Source organism: Silene latifolia, chromosome 11 (genome assembly GCF_048544455.1).
Source record: "Silene latifolia isolate original U9 population chromosome 11, ASM4854445v1, whole genome shotgun sequence".
Taxonomy (NCBI): domain Eukaryota; kingdom Viridiplantae; phylum Streptophyta; class Magnoliopsida; order Caryophyllales; family Caryophyllaceae; genus Silene; species Silene latifolia.
In genome coordinates this window covers 131,846,431-131,872,024 of record NC_133536.1, presented here as the reverse complement: position 1 = coordinate 131,872,024, position 25,594 = coordinate 131,846,431, and the positions used below count along the sequence as shown (strand labels likewise).

Here is a 25,594-nt window from a genome sequence, read left to right as displayed (position 1 = left end):
TTGTAGCTCTAATACTTGTCCTTCAAGTCTTCATCGTGTGGTCGTCTCTACTCTCTACTCTATATATATTGCATATACTTCCTTTTCCTCACCGTGTCAATATGGGTGATGTTTTACTTTCATTGAAAGAATAGCTATCGATTAACCATGTCATTGTATCATAGTATTAATGCTCAGAGTTATTACATATAAACCTTAAACATTCCGTGTATTGCACAAGTCACAAAACTAGTTATCAATAACAAGCAAAAATCTAGTGAACAATTTGTAGAGTGAGTGTTATTGCACACAAGCAAACAACTATAATTGAAAGTCAACTGTTGACTTTGAGAAATCATTTTCCTATGGCTCCCTTTTTAACCCAATTAATTATACCATATTTCTTCACCTCACCATTATCAGCCAACCATCACAATAACCCCCACTATCGTTATGATTGGACCCCGATAAATACTACTTTTATTGGGTTTTACAAATTGTTTTTGGTGTGAGTATTGACGGCAAAAACTCGGTCATCAAAATGGCGCCGTTGAAGAAAATATGAAGTGGTTGTGTAAATGGGTGAAGGGGAATATGACGGGGATGTCAGAGAAGAAGAGGATAATGAATATGAAGTTGAAGAAAATAGAATAGAGGAAAATGAGGAAGAAGTCGGAATGCTTTTTTCAGATGATAAACTTCTTTTGATTCGTAGTGATAGTGATAGTGAAGGGTGAGGGGACTAGTTGTAATTCTACAATATTAATGTATGAATTTTAATTAATTCATTTAAATGTATGAATTTTAATCATTCAATTAAATTTGAAGCACTTTTAAGGAGTTTATTTGATTGCATTGTTCGTAATTAGTGTTTATGGCACTCCATTTTTTTGAACTAACAATTTGCATTGTTAAATTATATAGTTATTGTGTATGGAGATAATTTTTTTTTTTTGGACTAACAATTTGTACTAACGATTTTTTTGGACTAAGAATTTGCATTGTTTATAATTAGTGTCTATGGCAAATTTCTTTCGAAAGATAATAGGGAGTGCTAGTAGGGGTGGATCTCGTCGTGAGGAGGAGAACGACGAGATTACTAATGACGCAGATGTTCAGAATCCAACATCGGAACATGAGAACATGAAGATCATTCTCTCACAGACTGCAGAAGGTGGAGAATGGTTAGTGGTTTTTTATTTTATTTTTACTTTATGAAAAATATATCATTTAAATAATTATATTTGAATTTCTAATATATATATATATATATATATATATATATATATATATATATATGTATGTATGTTTTAATTTTCAGGTGGAATGACAAGGCTATCAAAGCTTATGTCACTTAGGCGTTCACTAATAACATCACAGATGACGAGTTCTTCACCAATTGGAGTGAGGCGAGCCATGCACAGCACATGAAGATGTGGACTTGGTTTAGGATAATTTGAAAGTTACCTATTTACTTTACGTCAATAAATTTTATTTTATTTTTGTAATTAAGGTCATCTTTTCTATTACTAATAAAACACTTGTTTTTGAAACAGAGACATGTGAAGTCCGTCTACCCTAACTATGACCCTAAGCATGACTGGCAAAAGGCGGTCACGAGGCGGATTATGTTGCTTGTTAATGAACTCAAATATTCAAAGAAAAAACATCAGTGGGTCCCCGCCACTTGGTGGGAGACGCTCAAGAGTAAGGAAGAATCAGATCTTGAATTTACCAAAATTTCAAAAATAAACGCGACAAATAGAAGGTCGGGTGCTATAGACGGGAATGCATTGGTCACCCACACTCTAGGCCGGAAGAGTTGCTACGATGTATTCAAGGAATTGGTAAGTATTGTATTTATTATTTTCACAAATTGGTTAGAATTAATGATTGCCGAATATAATCAATTTATGTTGTTATGCTATTTTCAGGGCGAGTCCGCCACACCCCACAAGTTGTTTGAGAAGACCAGGAAAAAAAAGAAGGGCGAGTGGGTTAATCCTCGAGCTGCTCAGACACACGTAAGTTAATATTTATTGTATTTTTCTCATTTTTAATGTTAATATTTATTGTATTTCCCTCATTTATAAATATAATATCATTTCTTCCTTATTTGTTGTTTTTCAGGCCGCTTTCAAGGAAGAGATGAGTCGACCAACGTCCATTGGAGAGGCTCCAGACGAGTACCGGTCGTACTACAACGCTGTCAATGGCTTTGACAAGAAGTCAAGGCTATTCGGGACCGGAGATAAAAGGGCCGAAGTGTGGTATGAACCTCCATATAACAAAGGTGCTCGTCGATCGTTCTCCTATGCTCCTAGCATGGTCTCTCAAATTGCCACACAAATGAACAATGAGTGAGCCGCACCACTAGCTCTTGAAGAACAATTTCGCAGCACTCAAGAAACAGTCTGTCTCCAAGCTGGACAGATGACAGCCATGCAAAAGGCTTGGGCTGAGATGCAGCAATTTCAAGCCCCTCACTCATGCTCGGGTTTCCCCACCCCTTTTCATAGAGATGACTATGCGGATGGCGGGCATGGCTTTGGAAGTAGTGATCCCGTTGAGCCTCTAGGCAATAATTAGTATCGTCGTCTATGTTAGTATGTTAGTCTTTATCTTATGTTTGTATGTTAAAACTTTATCTTAGGTTAGAAACTTATGATTGTAGCTTAATATTTTAGTTGGTATGTAAAAGACATTGTTTTGCGAGACTTTATCTATGTAACCACTTCCTTCTTCCAATCGTGTTCAGTTTTCTTTGGTTAATTTTGTTGTCTACTCTTGATTCTCGCTCCTGCGGTCGACATGAAAATGGATTTCTGCCTCGCGGTCGACGGTTGTATATGGTTTATTGCAGGTTTGTTGTATTCGTTTGGTTTAAAGCAATGCAAAATGGGCATTGTGGCTGGGCAGCAAGCTGCTGTTTTCAGCCACTGCCTTTAATATTCCTGACGGAAAATCCGTCAGGAAAGTCAACATTTAGTTGACCTTATTGACGGAAAAACCGTCAGAATTATCAACAAACCTGGCGGATATTCCGTCAGTAAGTCAACAGAATGTTGACTTCCCTGACGGAAATCCGTCAGAATTCCTATTTCCTGACGGATTTTCCGTCAGAACTGGCCCATCTTAGATGAGGGCTTTGACGGAATAACCGCCAGTATTCCGTCATAAATTTAAAATCCTGGCGGAAAAACCGTTAGGAACCCGTTTTTCTTGACGAATCGTAGTGACGTCAATTCCTGACGGAAAAACCATCAGGAACCCGTGTTTCGGACAGATAAAGCCCGTTATTGATGAAATTAGGCCGTCTGTTTTCCGTGTTTATTTTGTAGTGTTACGGCCTCCTTAACAAAAATTCAATCAATTAATATCTCCAAATTAGTCATGCAAATTTTCCCATGATAAACTCTAAAATTATAATTAAATCACAATAAAGACAGACAAAAAATGAATCAAATCATAAAAATAATAACTTATAATAAATGCAAACATTATCTAATTAATTATTAATCAGACAATCAAAACCCAACAGAATAGTTACATTGCCTCACAATTAAGTACTAATAAACTATACAAAACTTCTATTATTTTAATTCAATTATTGTCACTTTAACATGGAATAATCATCATTATTAACAATAATTTGCATAATTAAAAATTTTATTTTGTTTTGTTTGTAAATATAATTAAACAACTCTCCCAATCAAATTAGGATTTCTAAGATATCCTAATCAAATTAGAATCAATACAACCATTGTAAATGTCAACCAAATTGAGTAAATTCCAAAAACAACTAGAAAAAAGTCAGAAAAAAATACAATCAAGACGTTCGAATGTGGCTAAAAAACGTCCAACATGCTTTGCAGTTTTATTTAAAACGTCGTTTACACTCGAGAAAACACTCTTTGTCATCTAAATTCGGCACTTGGACCTGATGATAAAGATTTACGTCTGAATTGTCGTGTGAACAGTACCGCTGAGTAGTGTTCACGTGAACAGTAAAAAGAGTTTTTTTTTAATCCAATCAATTAATATCACCATTATAATCATACAAATTATTCCATGTTTAAAATCTATTGCATAATTGAATAAAATAATAAACTAACATTATTATGATCATAAAATCTTATGCAAGTGGCTTGATACCACTGTAGGATTATATAGATGTGAAAGCGGAATTTCAGGAAATAATTTTCTACCGTCTATCCTAGGATCACATGCATAACGATAATACGAATCTTAAAGAAAAAAAAAATGTTACGTCTTGAAGCGTAAATTCTTCAAATAGCTTATAGGAGACATCGGAGAGCTCCACTTGTTGCTCCTCTACTCGATCCACAAGTACAACTCGGAAAGCCACGTCTGCTATTACGGATGAGAAGGATATATGGATAATAATATGTATTTCCCTTGTTTTCTTACTTTTATGGGTGCCTGAGGGAGGCGGTATATATGAATAATAATATGTATTTCCCTTGTGATTTCTCATTGAAAAAAAAAATTACTTATTTTTCATTACTCTATAACCCTTTAAAATAGAGTCTAGGTGGAATAAGGAAAGTACTCCTATTCCTTTCCTAAAACCAGTGCCTTAAATCTGTATCCTGGTAGGACTAATAATATTTCCTAATTGTGCTTATATGTGACCTCATACGATTATAATATTTTAGTCATTAATCCAATCTTATTGTAACTAATTACCATAACTATTCTCAAGCAAGTAAATTATAATTTACTAAAATAATGTAATAATTATCTCCATAATATATCTAATATTATATTTAATAATTGCCGAAAATATCTTAGAACATATTCATTCACTAAATCCCTAATTTATCATATTCATTATCGAAGGCAACAAGATCCCTCCCTAAATCTATCAAATTCACTTAACTTTAATTTGCGATAATTAATTTCACTTAACCCTAATTTGCGATAATCCCTCACTTTTTTTATTTAATTGAAGGCATCAAAATAAGAACCCTAATTTCAATTCCAATTAAATACAATTTCAAATTAACATAAAAAAAATACATTGAACCATATGTAAGCTCTAAATCGAGAGAGATTAACCTTCAAAATATCCTAAATTTGTTTTCAAGCATTGAAGATAATGAAGAGAGAAATTTTACCACAAATTTAAAGAACAATTAGTCTCACTGTAGATGGATGTATCCGCCTAAAGTGAAAGACGAGTCATATATGCTTAAAGTGGTGACATTTTTGGGCCCCACCATGCAACTTGTTGCTTGTCTTACGCTTAAAGTATGTGGATATTTGGCCCGTCTATAATTATAGACGGATATCTCCCGTCTATAATGAGAATTTGTGTTTGAAGAAAGGTAGGAGTGATTTCATATGAGTAAAAACATAACAAAAGGTCAAGGGAGGGGCATTTTAAACATGAAAATTATTAGGAATATATTGATAAATACTATTATATGAAGCGATATTATCAAGGCCCATTGTATGAGACCATCTATGTAATAATAAGCCGATTTGCCCAATGCAATACAACAGAACGTTCTCCTCATATCGTCTTAACATGGTATCAGGGATTTCTATTCACAAAAATAACAAAGCCCTAACCTAAAACAAAAACCACCACGAAAATCATACGAGTCGCCGCCATGTTTGGTGACGGGAAGCCACATGAGCCACCGAAGCTCGAGTTTTCTAGCCCTTATTACCTTGGTTCCCACGATCTTCCAAGCGCTAAAATCTCAAACATTGTTCTTCGTCACGATAATTACGACGATTGAAAAAATTCGATGAAGATGTCATTGAAGTCTCGTCGAAAATTCGGTTTCGTTGATGACTCGATCAAAAAGCCAAGTGATTCGTTTTATCTCAAAAATTGGGAGGTTGTTCATTGTACCTTGGTTTAGTGGATTCGAAATACCATTAATCCATCGCTCCTTGATACAATATCATACGTTGAAGATGTTGTTGTACTTTGATCTGAATTGGAAGCCCAGTTCGCGGTTGTCGATGGCACAAAGATTCATGGTCTCAAAACTCAATTGCATAGCTGTAAACAGTCTAAAGGTATGGATGTTACGACTTATTATGGCAAAATGAAAGCTCTTTGGGACTCCATTGTCATGCACGAACCCCCTTTTGCTTGTAAATGTGTTAAGTGCGAATGTCAGATTGGTCCCGTTGCAATTAAACGACTTGATAATGAACGATTACATCAATTTTTTATGGGCCTCGACGCCACTTTGTATGCTAATATACGATCTCAACAATTCCAACTTGATCCCTTACCTTCCCTTAATAGGGCATATCATGCCGTCTTACAGGAAGAACGGTTGTGTGCCCCTATCGAGCCTGCTCTCAATGTGTCTGAGATGGTTGTTTTTGCCACGTCAGCTCCTCCTCTCCCCGCTGTTGATTGGCGTGCCTTGCGTGACAAGGAACGTGGTGAACGGCGCCAGTTCTATTGTTCGTATTATGAGACTCGGGTCCTGATATTACTAATTGTTATATTAAAATCCAAAAATTTCTGGAATGGTGGGGTGACAGGCCTCACACACTAGCTGAATTCCGTCGTGCTAGAACAAGAGGCTCACGTGGATATGGGTCTGGTGCTGCATTGGGTTCGGGCTTTGCTGGTTGTGGGTCTGATAGCACGGGTCATGGTTGTGGTTCTGATAGCACGAGTACCTCGGTTCAAGCTCATATGGTGACGGTCGGTGTTTCTACTAATTCTGTTCTTTCTAATGATCGTTTGAGCGGTATGTGTTCTTGGATACTTGACACCGGTGCTTCTAATCATGTCACTGGTAACTTGACATGTTTGGAAGATCAGGTTACGATTTCTCCTCGCCTTGTTGGTCTTACCAATGGACAATAGGTCGTTTCCACGATCATGGGTTCAATTTACATTAATAAATCCATTACCCTAAGTCGTGTTTTATATGTTCCGGGTTGACTTATAATTTAATATTTGTCTCAGAGCTTACTTCTGATCATGACTATATTTTTGAATTTGGTAAGAGTTCTTGTTTTATTCAGGACCGTTCTTTCAGGACGACTATTAGAGTAGGTGAGCTGCGGGATGAACTTTATTGGATTTGTGCGGATGCTAGGCCTTTGGTGTTGAATCAAGTGACTGAAACGGGTTCTCTTGCTCTTTGTCATCAACGACTGGGGCATCCGTTTGATAAAGTGGTCAAAACTATTCCCTTTGCTAGTAGTTTTCATTACAATAAAAATATAGTTTGTGATACGTGTCATTTTGCGAAACAACATCATAGTAGTTTTCTTAATAATGTTAAGCGTGCTTTGGACATGTTTGAACTAATTCATTGTGATTTATGGGGACCTTACCGTATTGTTTCTTCGTGTTGTGCGAAGTATTTTTTAACAATTGTGGATGATTATTCTCGCACTACTTGGGTATATTTATTGGTAGATAAGGCGGAAGTCATGGATATGTTCATGACTTTTCTTTCCATGGTTGACACTCAATTTTCTAAACGTGTCAAAACTGTGCTAAGTGATAATGGTACTGAGTTTAATTGTATGGCGGGCTATTTTTTTGCACATGGGATTCATTTTCAAACGTCTTGTATTGGCACGCCTCAACAAAATGGTCGTGTCGAACGCAAGCATCGTCATATTTTGAATGTTGCTCAGACCCTTCTTTTTCAGGCACATTTACCTAAGACTTTGTGGGGTGAGTGTATTCTTACTCCAGCATATTTGATTAATCGTACTCCGTCTCCTCTACTTAATCATAAGACTCCTTATGAGTGTCTATTTGGTGTGTCTCCGTTTTATACAAATTTGCGTGTCTTTGGTTGTCTTTGTTTTGCTCATAACCAAAATACACGTGGTGATAAATTTGAGAAAAGAGGTCGTAAGTGTATCTTTGTTGGTTATCCACATAATAAGAAGGGGTGGAAGTTGTATGATCTTGAGACGGAGTTGTACTTTGTCTCTCGTGACGTTGTCTTCCATGAGCTTTCCTTTCCCTTTGCTCATGTGGATCCGGTTGTGTCTTCTGTCCCCACGCCATCTACTACTTCCTTGGATGAGCTGTTTAATGGGGCGGTTGATGATAGTGGATTGGTTGATGATACGGGTCATGTTGCCGCTAGTGATGTTGGTGATGAGAGGGGGGTTTATACGGCATAGGAGGCCACGGACGTGGTTACTCAGGCTGGTGTGAGTGGGGCTGCCACCGAGGGGGGCCACGGATGAGGATAATGCTACCAATAATGGCCTAGGCCGTGGTCATAGTCTTAAATTTCCCAACTCTAGGCTTCGTGGTTATGTTCTTGGTACCGCACAAATTCCATCCCCGCCTTCTAGCTCACCGAGTTCACCAACGTCGCCCTCAGGTACGCCTTACTCTTTCGCAAATTATATTGACAGTCATATTTTTTCTGAGAAACATCGTCACTGCCTTGCAGCTGTTACTATTGGTATTGAACCACCCTCTTTTAAAGAGGCCATTCGTGATGAGGGGTGGTGTGCTGCCATGAAAGACGAGATTGAAGCTCTTGAACGCAATGAAACGTGGGAGCTGACTGACCTTTCGCCTGATAAAAAGGCCCTTGGATGTCCCTAGGTATACAAAATTAAATATAAATCTGATGGTACTATTGAACGTCTTAAAGCGCATCTTGTTGTTTTTGGGAATCATCAGGTGGAAGGTGAAGGAAATGTAGATCTTTATACATGTTAACATACTCATATATGTCAAAATAATTTAGTCATAAAATTAAAACGGATCTTATGCATGCAAACATTAATATAAAAGAAGAGAAATAATGTCCTTACATTCAATATTTCGGCAATATTGGGCACAAGAGAGATCACCTTTCTCTACTTGTTCTTGAGCTATTCCAATGGATGAACAAGATCTAAGAATAAGATCTCTCCCCAAGCTTTATACCCAAGGCTTAACACTTAATCTAATTAATATTATAAGAACTAGTATAATATTAATCTTAGTAGAAAATTGAACCAAAATAATGTATAACACTTGAATTATTTCGGTTTTGATGAGAGATAAAGAGAGGATTTTATTTCTCTAGAATTTCTATTTTGGATGAGTGAAGTGGAATGAATATGATACACTAGCTTTTAGTCTATTATTTGGTAAAAATATAGAGAAAAACAAAAGCAATTGTCTTCCCCAAAACCGTGTAAGAGGATGGCTATTGGGGAGCCAATGCATGAAAAATTTGTTCTTCACAAGAACAATAGGCTTGCATGCCTAGACTTGCATTTTTCATCATTGTGTTTTATCAACTAAATAAAATAATTAACTAGCTTAATTCTCCCCAATTTTTTTCGGCACTTTACATAATATGGATCCCATATTATTTTTGTCAATTGTCAATATGTTACATGTTACATGTCACATATATTTGTTATGTATTTTTAACATATTAAAAATCAACGTATTAATAAAAATACGTCACATACAAAAATTGACTTAGTAATTTCATAATTACTTGTGCCAAAATATTTTACCAATTTATAAATTTCAACTGATTGAATTTATAATAATTCATTCATTTTAATTGTTACATATAAACAATTTATTTCATCCGAGTAATTATACAATTCAATTACTCGGACCGTATCTCATTTAATCACATTTCAATTTGATACGTAAATTTTACTTCCAAAATCGTCCGTCAATTTTCAAGTAATTTAATCAACTCGCAACGTTATACGATTAATTAAATAATCAATTAAGTGTATTGCCCTTTAGGTATGACCTAGGGGGTCAACTGATCACCACCGTCACACGACAGTAATGTCAAACTCTAGTCACCAATCATTACCGATATATGTTGACCAGTTGACAACATAATATTACTTCCCAATTGTATTCTTAAAATGAGATTTAATAATGACATTTAAATCATGTGATCGCACTATTGTTGAGGACACATTTCCCAACAATCTCCCACTTGTCCTCGACAAGTGTGCGTCACCAATTCTCTTGTCCTATTACTATCTCCCACTCAATGCAAGGTGTCTTTCGGTCGTACTTGCAAGTGATCATATCGAGAGTGGTTTCCTCGATCTGGAGAATAACCGATTGACCGGATTTATCCACTCTGGATACCTTCCGAGCGTGGCCACGCATTTCCAGTTCATTACTCCTCGAGTGGCCCTGAGATATTGTTATAACCCTGACTAGGGGTGGACAATTCCTATCGCACTCATTCCCTTCGACTAGCCACAGCCATCATAACCCAAAATATGCCCATTTGACCCCATTTACGAAGGTCGTAGTAACACAAATCAAAGTTAATCTGAAACTGTGCCATCTTAGGAGAATAGTCTTTAGTCAAAAGAATCGACTCATTTGAATACTATAGTAGCTCTCGCCACGACCAGGCTATATAAATTTGCCGAACTCTATAAGCGGTCATTAGGCCCGACAAAAAAATTCTTAACAGATCTTTATGTGATCGACTAGTCATCTCACATGACTCTATGGCACTTGAACTTGCCATCAATCGCCTCACACTCTAGTCACTTCGAGACGTCACCCCATACAAGTGACTATGGGCAAATACTATGTTAATCCGTGTTCACTTTAACGGGGTTCAATTGTCTCCACAACCCGTTTGGATGTAACAAAGTATAAATTAAAGATAAAAGACAAATGTGATTATGAACATGAACAAAAACAACACTTTTATTTCATTTCAAAATCTAACAAAAATTTGGTACACGTTTAAGTCCCATGGACGTAACATGCCCATCATGCTTAGCCTGCGATAAAGGCTTGGTGAGCGGATCGGCTATGTTGTCATCCGTCCCAACCTTACAAATCGCAATTTCCTTTCTTTCAATGAAATCTCTTATTACATGATACTTTCTAAGTACATGTCTAGATCTATTACTAGACTTTGGCTCCTTAGCTTGGAAGATCGTCCCACTATTATCACAATAGAGAGTGATGGGATCATCGGCGGTAGGTACTACTTTTAGACCTTCCGTGAATTGCTTGATCCACATGGCTTCCTTGGCGCCTCGATGCCGCAATGTACTCACCTCCGTTGTTGAATCCGCGATTCTGACTTCCTTGAAGCTTCTCCAGCTTACGGCACCACCATTGAGCATGAAAACAAAACCAGCTTGTGATTTCATGTCATCTCTATCTGTTTGAAAACTTGAGTCCGTGTATCCTGTAACACGCAACTCAGCGTCTCCTCCAAACACAAGGATAGAGTCCTTAGTTCTTCTCAAGTACTTAAGGATGTTCTTGACAAAGAATCCAGTGACTCTCACCTGGATTCGCTTGATATCTACTCGTCATGCTCAAGGCATACGAGACATCCGGACGTGTGCATATCATGGCATACATGATTGATCCAACAATGGAAGCGTAAGGGATCAACTTCATGCGTTCAACATCATGGGGTTCGGAGGGACATTGAGTCCGCTCAATATTGTTCCGGTTACCATTGGTACCAAACCCCTTTTGGACTTGTCCATGCTGAATCGTCGAAGAATCTTATCAACATAAGACTCTTGACTAAGTGCCAATATCCTCTTGGGTCTATCTCTATAGATCCGGATACCTAATATGCGTTGTGCCTCTCCTAAATCCTTCATTTGGAAGTGGTTACCTAACCACTTCTTAACTGAAGACAACATTGGAATATCATTTCCAATGAGTAGTATGTCATCGACATACAAGATTAGGAATACAACATTGCTCCCACTGAATTTCATGTATAAACATGGTTCCTCAATATTTCGAGTGAAACCATTTTCTTTTATAACATGATTGAATCGATGATTCCAACTTCTAGATGCTTGCTTAAGACCATAAATGGATCTCTTAAGCTTGCACACCTTGTTAGGATTTTTAGAATCAACAAAACCTTCGGGTTGTATCATGTACACCTCCTCTTCTAAATGCCCATTTAGAAAAGCGGTTTTGACATCCATTTGCCAAATTTCATAGTCATGAAATGCGGCGATCGCTAACATAATCCGTATGGATCTTAGCATGGCTACGGGGGCGAAGGTCTCATCATAATGGAGACCTTGGACTTGGGTAAATCCTTTTGCCACTAGCCTAGCTTTGTAGACATCGTCATGTCCTTCTATGCCATTTTTGACCTTGAATATCCATTTGCATTGGAGGGGTCTTGCCCCTTTAGGCAAATCTACCAAGTCCCAAACTTGGTTTTCAAGCATAGAATCCATTTCGGATTTCATGGCTTCAAGCCATAAGGTGGAATTAGGACTAGAGATTGCGGCCTTGTAGGTGGCGGGCTCGTCACTTTCCATAAGCAACACATCGAGTGTTCCATCTTCCTCGATAAGTCCCACATACCGATCGGGATGGCGAATTACTCGGCCCGTCCTTCTTAGTGGAGGAGGTGCAACCGCGTTAGACGACGAAGGAACATCTTCTTGCGTCTCTATCTCGGTTTGTGGCAGTAACCTCGAGAGGTTAAAGGATAACCTACAAAGATGCATTTTTCGGATCTTGGGGCAAGCTTATTGTCGGGTTTAGCCTTGACGTAAGCATCACATCCCCAAATTTTCATATAGGATAGATTAGGAACTCTTCCTTTCCATGTCTCAAATGGAGTCTTTTCGGTGGCTTTAGTGGGACTATTATTCAAAGATAGAATTGCAGTTTGGATTGCAAATCCCCAAAACGAGTTCGGCAACTCGGTTTGACTCATCATGGATCGAACCATATCAAGTAGGGTTCGATTTCTCCTTTCGGCAACGCCATTTAGTTGTGGTGTTCCAGGTGGAGAAAGTTGTGATATGATACCACAACCTTTCAAGTGTGAATCAAATTCAAGGCTAAGGTATTCACCACCACGATCGGATCGTAGTGCCTTAATCCTTTTGTTCAATTGGTTCTCTACTTCGTTTTGAAACTCCTTGAATTTCTCAAACGCTTCACTCTTATGTTTCATCAAATAGATATACCCATATCTACTTAAATCATCGGTGAAGGTTATGAAGTAGTCATAATTACCACGAGCGGTGATAGTCATTGGTCCACATACATCGGTGTGTATGAGTCCCAATAGTTCACTAGCTCGTGTCCCTTTACCGCTAAAAGGATTACGAGTCATTTTGCCAAGTAGGCAATATTCGCATGTACCAAATGATTGATAATCAAATGGTGTAATCACATTAGTAGAAATTAATCTTTTGATGCGATTTTCGTTTATATGACCTAATCGACAATGCCAAATGAACGCTTCACTTGGGTCACTTGTTTTGAGTTTCTTTGATTGTATGTTATAAATATCATTTGTTGGATTTGAGGTCTCTAAAATGTAAATGCCATTAATGGAAGAAGCTTGGCCAATAACCAAATCATTCCTAGAAATAGAGCAACGATTGTTCTTAATGACAAAACAAAAACCGTCCATGTCTAGCATGGCGATTGAAATAATGTTTTTAGAGAGCGTAGGAACATAAAAACAATTATGCAAATACAACTCAAAACCGTTTGGCAAAGCTAGAACATAAGTTCCTTTGGATTCGGCCGCTACCCGAGCTCCATTTCCAAGTCGAAGATCCACATCTCCCTTGCTAAGCCTCTCCACATCTCTTAAACCCCGTAAATGATTACAAAGGTGAGAACCACAACCGGTATCTAGTACCCATGTCGTAGTGGAAGTATAATTTATATCAATAACATAAATTTCTTTAGGAATTGTACCTTTTGGAGTAATGAGTCCTTCCCTTATATTTCGCAAATACATAGGGCAATTCCTAAGCCAATGTCCCATGCCATAGCAATAATGGCACTCATCATTAACTTGCTTGAAGTTCTTGACTTTCTTTGCTTTCTTCTTGAACCTCTTGCCCTTTGAAGCAAGAACTTGATTGCTAGAGCTCCCACTAGCTTTGGCATCTTTATCTTCCAGAGACAAAGACCCTATAGATCGTATGAGGTAGTCTTCCTGAGACGGACTCACACGAGGTCTAGTAGTAGTGGGTGGTTTAGAAGAAGTGATGAAATTTAGGTTTCCATCCGAACCTATCCCGAAATGAAGTTCTCTAGTTGTATCGAAATTATTGTTGGAGCATACGTCGTCAAGAACATGGTGATATGACTCAATAGTAATTGGTGCGGTAGCATTTGTTGGATTCATTGTAATGCACTACAAATATGGAGGAAAGGAAATATTAACATTTGTCTTTTTAAATCATACTTGCAAGTTTAACAAGATATGAACATTTATATAGTGACCTCTACCCAACTATAATAAATGATTCCAAGACCCAAATTCATATCAACTTAGGCACGGGGTAGCCGATGAAACCCTCATCAATATAACTCGGTGGATTAACCTTTTAATCGATTCTACTTTTAGAACTCTTGGTCGATAAAATTACTCTAATATTTATCTATAGCCCAAAACACATCAACAAGGGCACGGGGTAGCCGATGAAACCCTTATCAATTACTTTTGTTGAGTTCAATCCAAATTTCGAATAAATGTGTCCATTATCCAAACCCATATTAATTTAGGCACGGGGTAGCCGATGAAACCCTCATCAACATGAATTCAGTGGATTAGACATTTATCACCCACTTCCCCTACGTAACAAGGTTTGTACCCCGGGGTAGCCGAGTGCACTCCCTCGCGAAATAGGTTTTCATGGTTTCTACTATTTGGTAAGGCTATGTCTCAATTAGTTGTTTTAGCGAGAGGTCATGTCAATTTATTATCTATCACGTTTTAAGTGAACTAAAGCGGTGAACTACGATAATTCTAATTGACACGGTCGATAGACTCGATAAAATAACAATGCATGTTTAGTTATGGCGATTTAGCGATGCATGTGACATAAAATAAAATGCAAGCATAAAATAAATAAATCCTAGTATGGCCTTTCCTAAAATAGAAAAACTATTAATCTATTACATATTCGGAAACCAACTCCATTGGTCCCTTGAACTTCGGTTGTGGCACGCATCTCGAGGTAACACCGTCTTTATGTATCGCCATTCTTGAAGTAATCCGTCTTATGGAACTCCGGAATGAATAAAATTACATAATAAATTACATAATTTCCTATTATACATTTGTAACTAAAATAAAATAAATCTATTAAATATTACAAAACGGTGATACGAGATCACAATAAAAATTACAACCGAATCGATATTCCCATACATTTCGGGAAATACCAATTAAAATCTAAGGCCATACTAAGTAAAATTACATAATTCAAAATTACATAAATTAAAATTATGACAATCATAAGAAAATGCAGCATTATATTATGTATGAACATGCTCAATTTTTATGCTAAATCGCCCTTTAATTAGCCAATATCGTATATTACTCGGTTTTGACGGATTTGCGTGATTTCAACATTTTATAATCACAAAAATGCACAAACTCATATTTATGCATAAGTTAATTACCCTAACCTCTTAGGACTCAAAATATAGTCTCCACTAGTAATTTGACCATAATTAACTTTTATTTATAAAATTGTTCATAAATGGACCAAAAATTACAAAAATAAGCCATTAAACTTCAAATAAATCCAAAAATTTCAAATAAATTCAAAATTTGAAATTTAAATTCATGAACATTCTGGAAAAAATCCATGACACTCATAATGTTCAAAATCTTAGGTTAAAAATTTCGAAATTTTTCCGGAAAAACAATGTTGCGGTTTATCGATATTTAATAAAATAATCATAAAAACATGGGAAAAATTATATTCATTAACTTTTCAATTTTAGATCTGAAAAATATAATAAAATGCAACATTAGACGTTTTTCCTTAGTCATAGGTTATGTTTTATTAATTTTCAACTAATAATGTCACTATTTATGCCATTTTTCTTCAAAAATTCATAAATCATGCTAAAAGACTTCTTTATAGCCAATTATTTTACACACATCTTGTAAAATTGCATGTGACAACATATAAATTTTCTATGACCAGATTCGAAATTTAAATCATATTAACCTATTATTCTCTTAAATTCATATTTAATAATGAAAAATTCATTTTTCGAGCATAACAAGTGCAAAAATTATGAAAAATTACAGGTTATCTCAAAATAATATATGTGATAACATATCCAAAGATCAACTTAAAATTCGAAGTATAGCTAATTTTCGACCAAAAATGACATTTTTACTCATAAAATCACATTTAAATGTCATTATTATTAAATATGAACAATAAAAATCCGAAAAATTAACCAAAAAATCCTAAAACACTTTAGGACCAGAAATATTAACATGCATGTAATTATTTCGTGATATATCATAATAACACAAATTTTACAAGTTTTATTTTGTTATTCATATAACTCGGAAAAACTTTTAACCAATTTGCATGCAAACAACCGTGGCTCTGATACCAATTGAAGGAAATGTAGATCTTTATACATGTTAACATACTCATATATGTCAAAATAATTTAGTCATAAAATTAAAACGGATCTTATGCATGCAAACATTAATATAAAAGAAGAGAAATAATGTCCTTACATTCAATATTTCGGCAATATTGGGCACAAGAGAGATCACCTTTCTCTACTTGTTCTTGAGCTATTCCAATGGATGAACAAGATCTAAGAATAAGATCTCTCCCCAAGCTTTATACCCAAGGCTTAACACTTAATCTAATTAATATTATAAGAACTAGTATAATATTAATCTTAGTAGAAAATTGAACCAAAATAATGTATAACACTTGAATTATTTCGGTTTTGATGAGAGATAAAGAGAGGATTTTATTTCTCTAGAATTTCTATTTTGGATGAGTGAAGTGGAATGAATATGATACACTAGCTTTTAGTCTATTATTTGGTAAAAATATAGAGAAAAACAAAAGCAATTGTCTTCCCCAAAACCGTGTAAGAGGATGGCTATTGGGGAGCCAATGCATGAAAAATTTGTTCTTCACAAGAACAATAGGCTTGCATGCCTAGACTTGCATTTTTCATCATTGTGTTTTATCAACTAAATAAAATAATTAACTAGCTTAATTCTCCCCAATTTTTTTCTAAGACTTGACATAATATGGATCCCATATTATTTTTGTCAATTGTCAATATGTTACATGTTACATGTCACATATATTTGTTATGTATTTTAACATATTAAAAATCAACGTATTAATAAAAATACGTCACATACAAAAATTGACTTAGTAATTTCATAATTACTTGTGCCAAAATATTTTACCAATTTATAAATTTCAACTGATTGAATTTATAATAATTCATTCATTTTAATTGTTACATATAAACAATTTATTTCATCCGAGTAATTATACAATTTAATTACTCAGACCGTATCTCATTTAATCACATTTCAATTTGATACGTAAATTTTACTTCCAAAATCGTCCGTCAATTTTCAAGTAATTTAATCAACTCGCAACGTTATACGATTAATTAAATAATCAATTAAGTGTATTGCCCTTTAGGTATGACCTAGGGGGTCAACTGATCACCACCGTCACACGACAGTAATGTCAAACTCTAGTCAGCCAATCATTACCGATATATGTTGACCAGTTGACAGTAACAATATTACTTCCCAATTGTATTCTTAAAATGAGATTTAATAATGACATTTAAATCATGTGATCGCACTATTGTTGAGGACACATTTCCCAACAGAAGGATTGGACTACCAGGAAACATTTGCTCCTGTTGTCAAAATGGGTACTATTCGGGCATTTTTAGCTGTTGCGGCTATAAAAAAATGGGAATTACATCAAATGGACGTCCATAATGCATTTCTTCACGGTGACTTGAATGAGGAAGTCTACATGCGGCTTCGCCCTGGATTCAGTCGGGGAAAGGAAGGCAAAGTTTGTCATTTAAAGAAGTCATTATATGGTCTTCGTCAGGCACCTCGTTGTTGGTTTGCCAAGCTTGCTAGGGCTCTCCGAGAGTATGGTTTTCATCAGTCGTATTCCGATTACTCTTTATTTTCTTACTCGCCGGGTGAGGTACGTCTTTTCCTTCTTATTTATGTTGACGACCTCGTCTTTGCCGATAATGATGCTTCTGTTATCGCTGCTTTCAAGACGTATTTGGGGAATTGTTTTCATATGAAAGATTTAGGGCCGCTAAAATACTTTCTCGGTCTTGAAGTGGCTCGTAGTGCCTAGGGTATTTATATTAATCAGCGAAAATATGTTTTTGATATTATTTATGAGACGGGTTTACTTGGTGCGAAACCATCTTCTACATCTATTGAGCAACACCACAAACTCGGGGTTGCAGAAGGTGCGTTTTTAGACGATGCAGAGTCGTATCGTCGACTTGTTGGTCGACTGGTCTATCTTGCGGTAACACGAGCAGATTTGTGCTATGCTGTCCAGGTTCTTTCTCAATTTTTACATAAGCCGCGCCAGGAACATACGATGGCAGCTTTACTTGTTGTTCGTTACCTAAAGGGTAGTCCGGGCCAAGGAATTCTTCTGCTTTCTGATAGTGCGTTTACCATCTCTGGTTGGTGCGATTCTGACTGGGCTGGTGATCCTTTGACTCGTCGATTGGCTACAGGATGGTTTGTGCTCCTTGGCGGTTCGCCAATCTCTTGGAAGACCAAGAAGCAACATACCGTCTCTCTTTCCTCCGTTGAAGCTGAGTACCTGTCTATGGCTGCTCTAGTTTGTGAATTGAAATGGCTCAAAGGTCTCTTGGTCAGTTTGGACGTTTCTTTAACTCTTCCTATGAGTTTGTTTTGTGATAGTCAGTCGGCTTTACATCTTGCCCGTAATCTAGTTTTTCATGAACGTAGGAAGCATGTTGAAATCGACTCTCATTTTGTTCATGATACGATTACCGAAGGTTTGATAAAGTCAGCTCATGTTTCTACGCACGAGCAACTTGCTGATATTTTCACTAATGGCGTTGGGCGCTCCGCAATTTAATTACCTTCTTTGCAAGCTGGGCATTCTTAGTGAATGTTTGTTGTCACGAAGCTAATAGTAAGCATATGTCAAGTTATTCTCTACAGTAATAATTATTGCATTACCGAAAAATTTAGCAACTTATACTTTATAGTTTAATATCAATTTTATTTAATTTTAATGAAAAAATCATAATTATGAATTTATTTAAAAAATTAGAGTTTATTTATAAGGATATATTCATTGAAAAGATAATAATGTAATGAAAGAAAATTTTATTTATTACCTTATTTAGCTAGATGCTTTTTAGAGGGAAAACTAAGATAATTTTTATTCTCTTAATAGTAGGGGGATGGTAGCAGCAGCACGAGAACTTTGTTTTCTAAATATAACTTCTTGTATGAACCAATCCACCTCCTACGACATATGTTGAAGGAGATCCTAATCAAAAGCATGTTCCAGTCATTCTTAATACAAGGGAGAGTAAACATCATTATCATCAGGGGCGGATCCACGATTTTTGAACAGGGGGGCATAAAATTATTTTTTAACAAATTGTCTTCCATTTTACTTCGTACAAGGCACTTTATACATATTATAATTTATTTTTTCTATAAAATATAAAAAAGTAATGAGCTAAATTTTCGTTATACATCACAAAAAATTCTTAATTATTTACTCTTTTACAAAATGTAATTTATAGGATGTCTCATTTAAAATAAAACACATTTTACTTAGATATTAACCATTGAACACCTAGTGGCTCAGTGGTTCAAACATTTGCCATGCTAAAAATACACCACAAGAGCTTTCATATAAAAACGCATGTTGGAGGAATCGAACACTGGAAGTCCTCCTATAAGCTCAAGTCCTCTACCAACTGTGATACAATAGTTATTTGATAATTATCTGCACATACAAATATATATTCTTGAACTTTCATGGTGGGCACGTGCCCACCCGGGCCCCCCTAGATCCGCCCATGATTATCATTACCTCAATATCAGGCCTGGCTATAGGAATTATACTAACCTGCTAAACATCGTCGACATTTTACTAATTATCATCGACATTTTTTAATGACTTTCCTAATATACTCCTCACTCTAAACTTTCAATATTTTAACATCTTTTTTTCAAATACGACATTTTCGTCACCACCACTTCAATTCCGCCACCAAACGACAAGTAATCTAAAATAGTTTAGTTTTTTAAAAATTTGTAATTAGTTAGTAGTTTTAGGTGGTTTAGAATAGAATCGTTATTGTTAGAATGGATTAGCGATTATCGATTACCGCGGCAAAAATTAATCTAAGTCAGAAAATGAATTTTTTTTTTTCAAAAAAAAAAAAAAAATCCGGACGAAAACGAAAATATTTTTCGTCCAAACCTAGGTCCGGACGAAAATATTTTCGTCCAGACGAAAATATTTTCGTCCAGACGAAAAAAAAAATCGGACGAAAAACATTTTCGTCCAAGCGTGGTCCGAACGAAAATATTTTTCGTCCCCAGGAAAAAAAAAAAAATTGGACGAAAATATTTTTAAAACCGTTACTAACTTGATCGTTGTTACCGTATGTTTAAAACCGTTTTAATCAAAAAGTTTGTAAATTAAATTGCGATATTTTTCCGAAAAACCGTCTTTTTTGTTTTAGAAAGATTCGGGAGAGAGAGATAGACAACGCAAGGGGAAGTTAATGAGGGGCAAAATCGGAAAGATGTGTTAATTGTCGACGATAATTAGTGGTTGTTTGGTTACCCATTAAATAACACGGGAATTCCAATTCATGTGAATTGCAAAATGGGTAACTTGTTTGGTTACCCCAATTCACATGAAATAGAATTACCTTGGAATTCTAATTCCTCCATAATGGAGGAAGTTGCTTACCTAGGTCCCCGTAGATAGGTGGGAATGCCTACATGAATTGCATTTCCTTTATGCAATCAAAGTGATTTATCACTTCCTAGGCAATGCAACTTCCTACATGCAACCAAACGACCCCTTAGTAAAAATGTTGACGATATTTAACACGACCGATTATGATTTGAGTGTCTGTGGTCCAGGCTTTGCCACCATGGATCAAATATAAATTGGTGCTACCAAGTTGATTGAGGCTTGGAATGAAACTTCCACAATTGAATACTACCCATTCGTTGCATCGGTATCTCGTGCAAATAACTTGCCATCATATAACAAATACTCTGTATATTTCTAAGCACAGATTGCAGAGAAGCATGCATAACACTAATGCATTAAAACCATACTACATCCCATGAAATAGTAGTTCCATAAGAACTAAACGTACCAAAAAAAAGTTGAACGTCTAACAAACTACAAAATGCAGTAACATAGGAAACCAGCTCCTAACAACATTCTCACAGCTTGTCTTCAAAGTCGGAAAGCGGGGTCATCTGTTCCTTCAATCCCTTCCTCTTACGAATGTCTGAAACAAGACTAGCTGCCTGAGAATTCGCCTCCAAAGGATCTGAACTCAACGTGTCCCAATGGTCAAACACACATTGTGGGAATGCTTGACCAGAGGTTGCAGCTCTCAAAGTGCTCGAGAAACCAAAAGACTCCACCACAGGCAGATAAGCTTTGATGTTATAAAGTGGGGTTCCTGGCCTCTGCATCTCCTCAAACACGTGCCCACGCTTCTGATTCAACACACTGTAGATACCACCAAGAGCACCCTCTGGGGCTTGGATCTCAACTAGGTATACAGGCTCCATCAACCTTGGCTTGGCAGTCAACTGGGAAGCATAGATGACCCTTCTAGCTGTTGGAATAACTTGTCCTCCACCACGATGGATGGCATCAGCGTGGAGAACCACATCACATACTTCAAAACAGATACCCCTCATGTTCTCTTCAGCCAAGGCACCTTCTTTGGAAGCCCATTGGAAACCAGCAACAACAGAGTCCTTAATTTCATTCAAGTACTGGACTCCCTTACACATATCCACCACCATGTTTGGGCCTGTGGTTTCGGGGCCAAAACACCAGATTTTCTTAGCGAGATCCTTGTCCCAACCAAACTCTTCAGCAAGGATCTTGGACCTGTTCTTTGGGTCATCCCTTGGGCCAATCCTTCCATCATCAATGGCCTCAGCGAGACCGTCTTCCAGTGGCCTAGCTTCCATGTAAAGACGATTGTGCTTGTTTGGGGACTTACTCATCACAGTACGGATAGATCTGTCAACAACGGTTTCACGGAAGGAGACAACAGGGTCAGACTTGATGATTTCAGCTCCACCCATGAAATCGTCTTGAAGATCCTTCAAACAAATCTCGAGATGGAGTTCACCAGCACCAGCAATGATGTGTTCACCAGACTCCTCAATACTACAGACAACCATAGGGTCCGACTTGGCAAGACGTTTTAAACCTTCAACAAGCTTCGGAAGGTCAGATGCAACCTTACACTGAACAGCAACACGGACGACAGGTGAGACAGAGAACTTCATTGCTCGGATTGGGTGAGCATCAACCTCCTTCTCGTTGGTCAAAGTGGCATTTTTGGTGATAAACTGATCTAGACCAACCAAAGCGACAGTGTTTCCACAAGGCACATCTTCAACAGTTTCCTGCTTCTTTCCCATCCAAATGACAGTTCTCTGGACATTTTTGACATACAGATCTTTTTTCTCACCAGGAACATAGTTGGGGCCCATGATCCTAACTTTCACTCCGGTTGACACCTTCCCAGCAAACACACGACCAAAAGCAAAGAACCTGCCCTTGTCAGAGGCTGGAATCATCTTCGAGACATAAAGCATCAGAGGGCCATCAGGATCACAATTCCTGATAGCAGTAGCATACTGATCATCCATGGGCCCTTCATACAAGTTCTCGACACGATACTTTTGAGCAGTTGCCGGGGATGGCAAATGATAGATCATCATTTCAAGTAAAGCACTGCTTGCTGGCAGCCAAATCTGCATAACACGCTTCATCAATGCTTTACCCACCAAATCCTTCTCCTCAGACTTCAGCTGAACACCAAGCTTGGTCAACATTGGCCACAACTTATCCTTTTGATCGTTCATGCAAATATTGATGATTTGCTTGATGGGCTCATAACAAAACTGAACAAAACCACGCCTACAAGTGGGAGAACCAGAATTCTTGGTAGTCCACTTCTTGGTGGCTGGGTCGAAGTAGTTCTCACCCCAAAGACGCTCCATCATCTTAGACTCGTCAACTCCAAACTTAGAGGCATACATCTTAGCAAAGTTGGTGAGAGTAAATGCCCACCCATGAAGACCAGCTGAGAAAGCAACTGTCCCTTTCTCAGGGTAAACTTGGACATCACCTAGAAGAGGGTCTTCATAGGTAGCCATTATGACATTAGCATTCTCAATAACCTTCTGGAAGGTTGTGTAAGCCTCTTCTCCATCAACCTGGAGCTCAAGGAAACAACGATCCATCTTGTTAACAGTCAGAACAGGCCTAATTCTCTCACCAAGAGCTTGGCGAAGAACGGTTTCAGTCTGGACACAGACACCCTCGATACAGTCAACAACGACAAGTGCACCATCAGTGATACGCAGAGCAGCTGTAACCTCAGATGAAAAGTCAACGTGCCCAGGCGAATCGATAAGATTGATCAGATACTCATTGCCATCACGCTTCCCCTTGTAAGCTTGCAAAGCCGCATCTGTCATCTCATAGTATAATGATATCCCAGTCGACTTGATGGTGATACCACGCTCAGCTTCATCTGCACGAGTATCAGTCATCCGAACATCACCAGCCACTTCTTGGGCAATGATACCAGCAGCAGCCACCAAAGAATCAGTGAGGGTTGATTTTCCTGTAAAACAACAAAAGAAAAATCAGTTTATAAGCAAGCTTTATAGAATTGATGACAATTGTTTTACCAACAAAATTTATAAAACAGTTAAATACAAAAACAAAATAGAAGGAAGCATTACCATGGTCAACATGGGCAATGACAGACATGTTACGGATGTTCTCTTTCTTGTCCATAATCCCACGAAGCTCCTCTGCCGTAAACTTGACCTGAAGTTTCACAAAATGAACATCAGAATAGGAAGACAATCACTCACCCAAAAAACAAAGCCGGAATGTTCAGTACACACTAACTAAAAAGCACAATGTGCTTACCATTTTTGCTGTTTAGATAATTCACGGGCAAAGCCAATAACCAAATTTTCGAATAAGGGTCCTCAACAAAACCTGCATGGAAATTACGAAAGTCATTACATAGATCTCAAAAAACAAACAAACTGACAAAAATTCTCAAAAGAAAAACAACCCTGGTTCAAAAAGCCTACAATGTAAACAGAGATTTATTTCCGCTTTAACAATTGTTTTTGAGTAATAATCTCGCAACATACAAGACACGCACTTCATATTAATGACCACATATAACATTGTAAAGCGGAAATAAATCTCTGTTTTTATGAGAAATGATCACAACCACACACAATCAATTAAAATAAAAATTGAATGGCCCGATTTAAAAATACTTAGAGTGAGACGACAAGCTCAATCAAACCATTACACAAAACAAGCATCCGTCTTACATTCTCCTCGAGGAATTTGGCGTTAATTACCAGATTGCACATGACGATTATAACAGATTGAACTACTCAATAGGATAAATTCATTAAATGGTACATAAAATCATTAAATGATACGAGAGCTTATCAACGCGTAATTTACTGCTAACTAATTGTAAACATGATAATTGATAAAGAGACAATTACTCATATGAATCAAATAAATGAATATAATCTACATGATATAATAATCATATGAATTGCAAAACAAAAACAGCAAATGTTGAAATCAAATAGAATGAAACGAAGTAAAATGGAATAAAAAGTAGAGGAGAGAAAGTCGAGAGGAGAACCTGAGGAGAGGAAGAAAGAGAGTGATTACGAAGATGAGGAAACGAAATGAAGAGACGGCTGCAGCATACTTTTATACTTGTTCGGTATTGCTTTGTACTAAAAACCCTAGCAGCCTCTTTTTTCTAAAAGACCAAACTGCCCCTCTCCGTAGGATATTCGAAGTTTCGAACCATTCATCGACCATCTAACAAAAAGGGAATGGCCAAGATGCATCCACGACTACATTTCTTCATTTTAGCTAACATCCACCATTCACCAGGGGCTATAATAATCGGACGTCATTTCACACCCTTCAACCTATTTTTTGTAAATTGGATTGGACTTTTTTTGGTCGGTTTAAAATATAGGTCGGGTTAATGTTGGATGATGTTAAAATAATACTTTCTTATAACAGTCCGTCTCATTGAAGATGGTCATTATCCGTTACAAACTGAAAACGGATAGTGGTCCTCTCACAAAATGTAAGTGGTAGGGCAGAGTACGGATCGGGTATTTGATCCAAAGTGCTAGTTCGGATCGGATATCCATATTAGAAATCCTGAAGTTAGAAATCCAATATCCAAACCAAATGTCTCAGATATCCAATGTTCGGGTATCCAAAATAATCGGATCGGATGCGGATATCCATACTTTTGAATTTACTTTAAAATTAAGTTTGAAACACGATTATATTCATAGTTTTACAAGATATTTTCTTTCGTATTCTTATTTCAATGTTCTCGCTATAAAATTTAAGTACCACTCAGATATTTTTCTAATATTTTAAACATTAATTAAGTTGTTGTATCAAATAAAATTTTATTTTCTTGAAATTATACTAGAAAACTATAGTTTCGGATCAGATCGGA

The 25,594-nt window shown here is 36.9% G+C and overlaps 2 protein-coding genes across 2 annotated transcripts; one reads left to right on the top strand and one right to left on the bottom strand.

The window, feature by feature from the left end:
* Positions 1 to 1,017: 1,017 nt before the first annotated feature.
* Positions 1,018 to 2,695, top strand: LOC141615080 (uncharacterized). Its single transcript, XM_074433640.1, has 4 exons — positions 1,018 to 1,163; positions 1,301 to 1,826; positions 1,914 to 2,003; positions 2,110 to 2,695. The coding sequence occupies exons 2-4, from the start codon at positions 1,608 to 1,610 to the stop codon at positions 2,341 to 2,343; spliced, it is 543 nt and encodes a 180-aa protein (XP_074289741.1). The 5' UTR covers positions 1,018 to 1,163; positions 1,301 to 1,607; the 3' UTR covers positions 2,344 to 2,695.
* An 18,359-nt stretch (positions 2,696 to 21,054) lies between these two features.
* LOC141611909 (elongation factor 2) lies at positions 21,055 to 25,059 on the bottom strand. Its single transcript, XM_074430561.1, has 4 exons — positions 24,746 to 25,059; positions 23,995 to 24,066; positions 23,802 to 23,889; positions 21,055 to 23,680 (listed from the first exon to the last, which is right to left on the bottom strand). The coding sequence occupies exons 2-4, from the start codon at positions 23,995 to 23,997 to the stop codon at positions 21,240 to 21,242; spliced, it is 2,532 nt and encodes an 843-aa protein (XP_074286662.1). The 5' UTR covers positions 23,998 to 24,066; positions 24,746 to 25,059; the 3' UTR covers positions 21,055 to 21,239.
* Between the last annotated feature and the right edge of the window lie 535 nt (positions 25,060 to 25,594).

What these genes read in the sequence shown, in the direction of transcription:
- LOC141615080 (XM_074433640.1), top strand. Translation starts at nt 1,608, where the DNA reads ATGTTGCTTGTTAATGAACTCAAATATTCAAAGAAAAAACATCAGTGG. An exon ending in ACGATGTATTCAAGGAATTG is followed by an intron (nt 1,827 to 1,913) that starts GTAAGTATTGTA and finishes TGCTATTTTCAG; the next exon opens with GGCGAGTCCGCCACACCCCA. An exon ending in CTCGAGCTGCTCAGACACAC is followed by an intron (nt 2,004 to 2,109) that starts GTAAGTTAATAT and finishes GTTGTTTTTCAG; the next exon opens with GCCGCTTTCAAGGAAGAGAT.
- LOC141611909 (XM_074430561.1), bottom strand. An exon ending in CATTGCCCATGTTGACCATG is followed by an intron (nt 23,681 to 23,801) that starts GTAATGCTTCCT and finishes GTTGTTTTACAG; the next exon opens with GAAAATCAACCCTCACTGAT.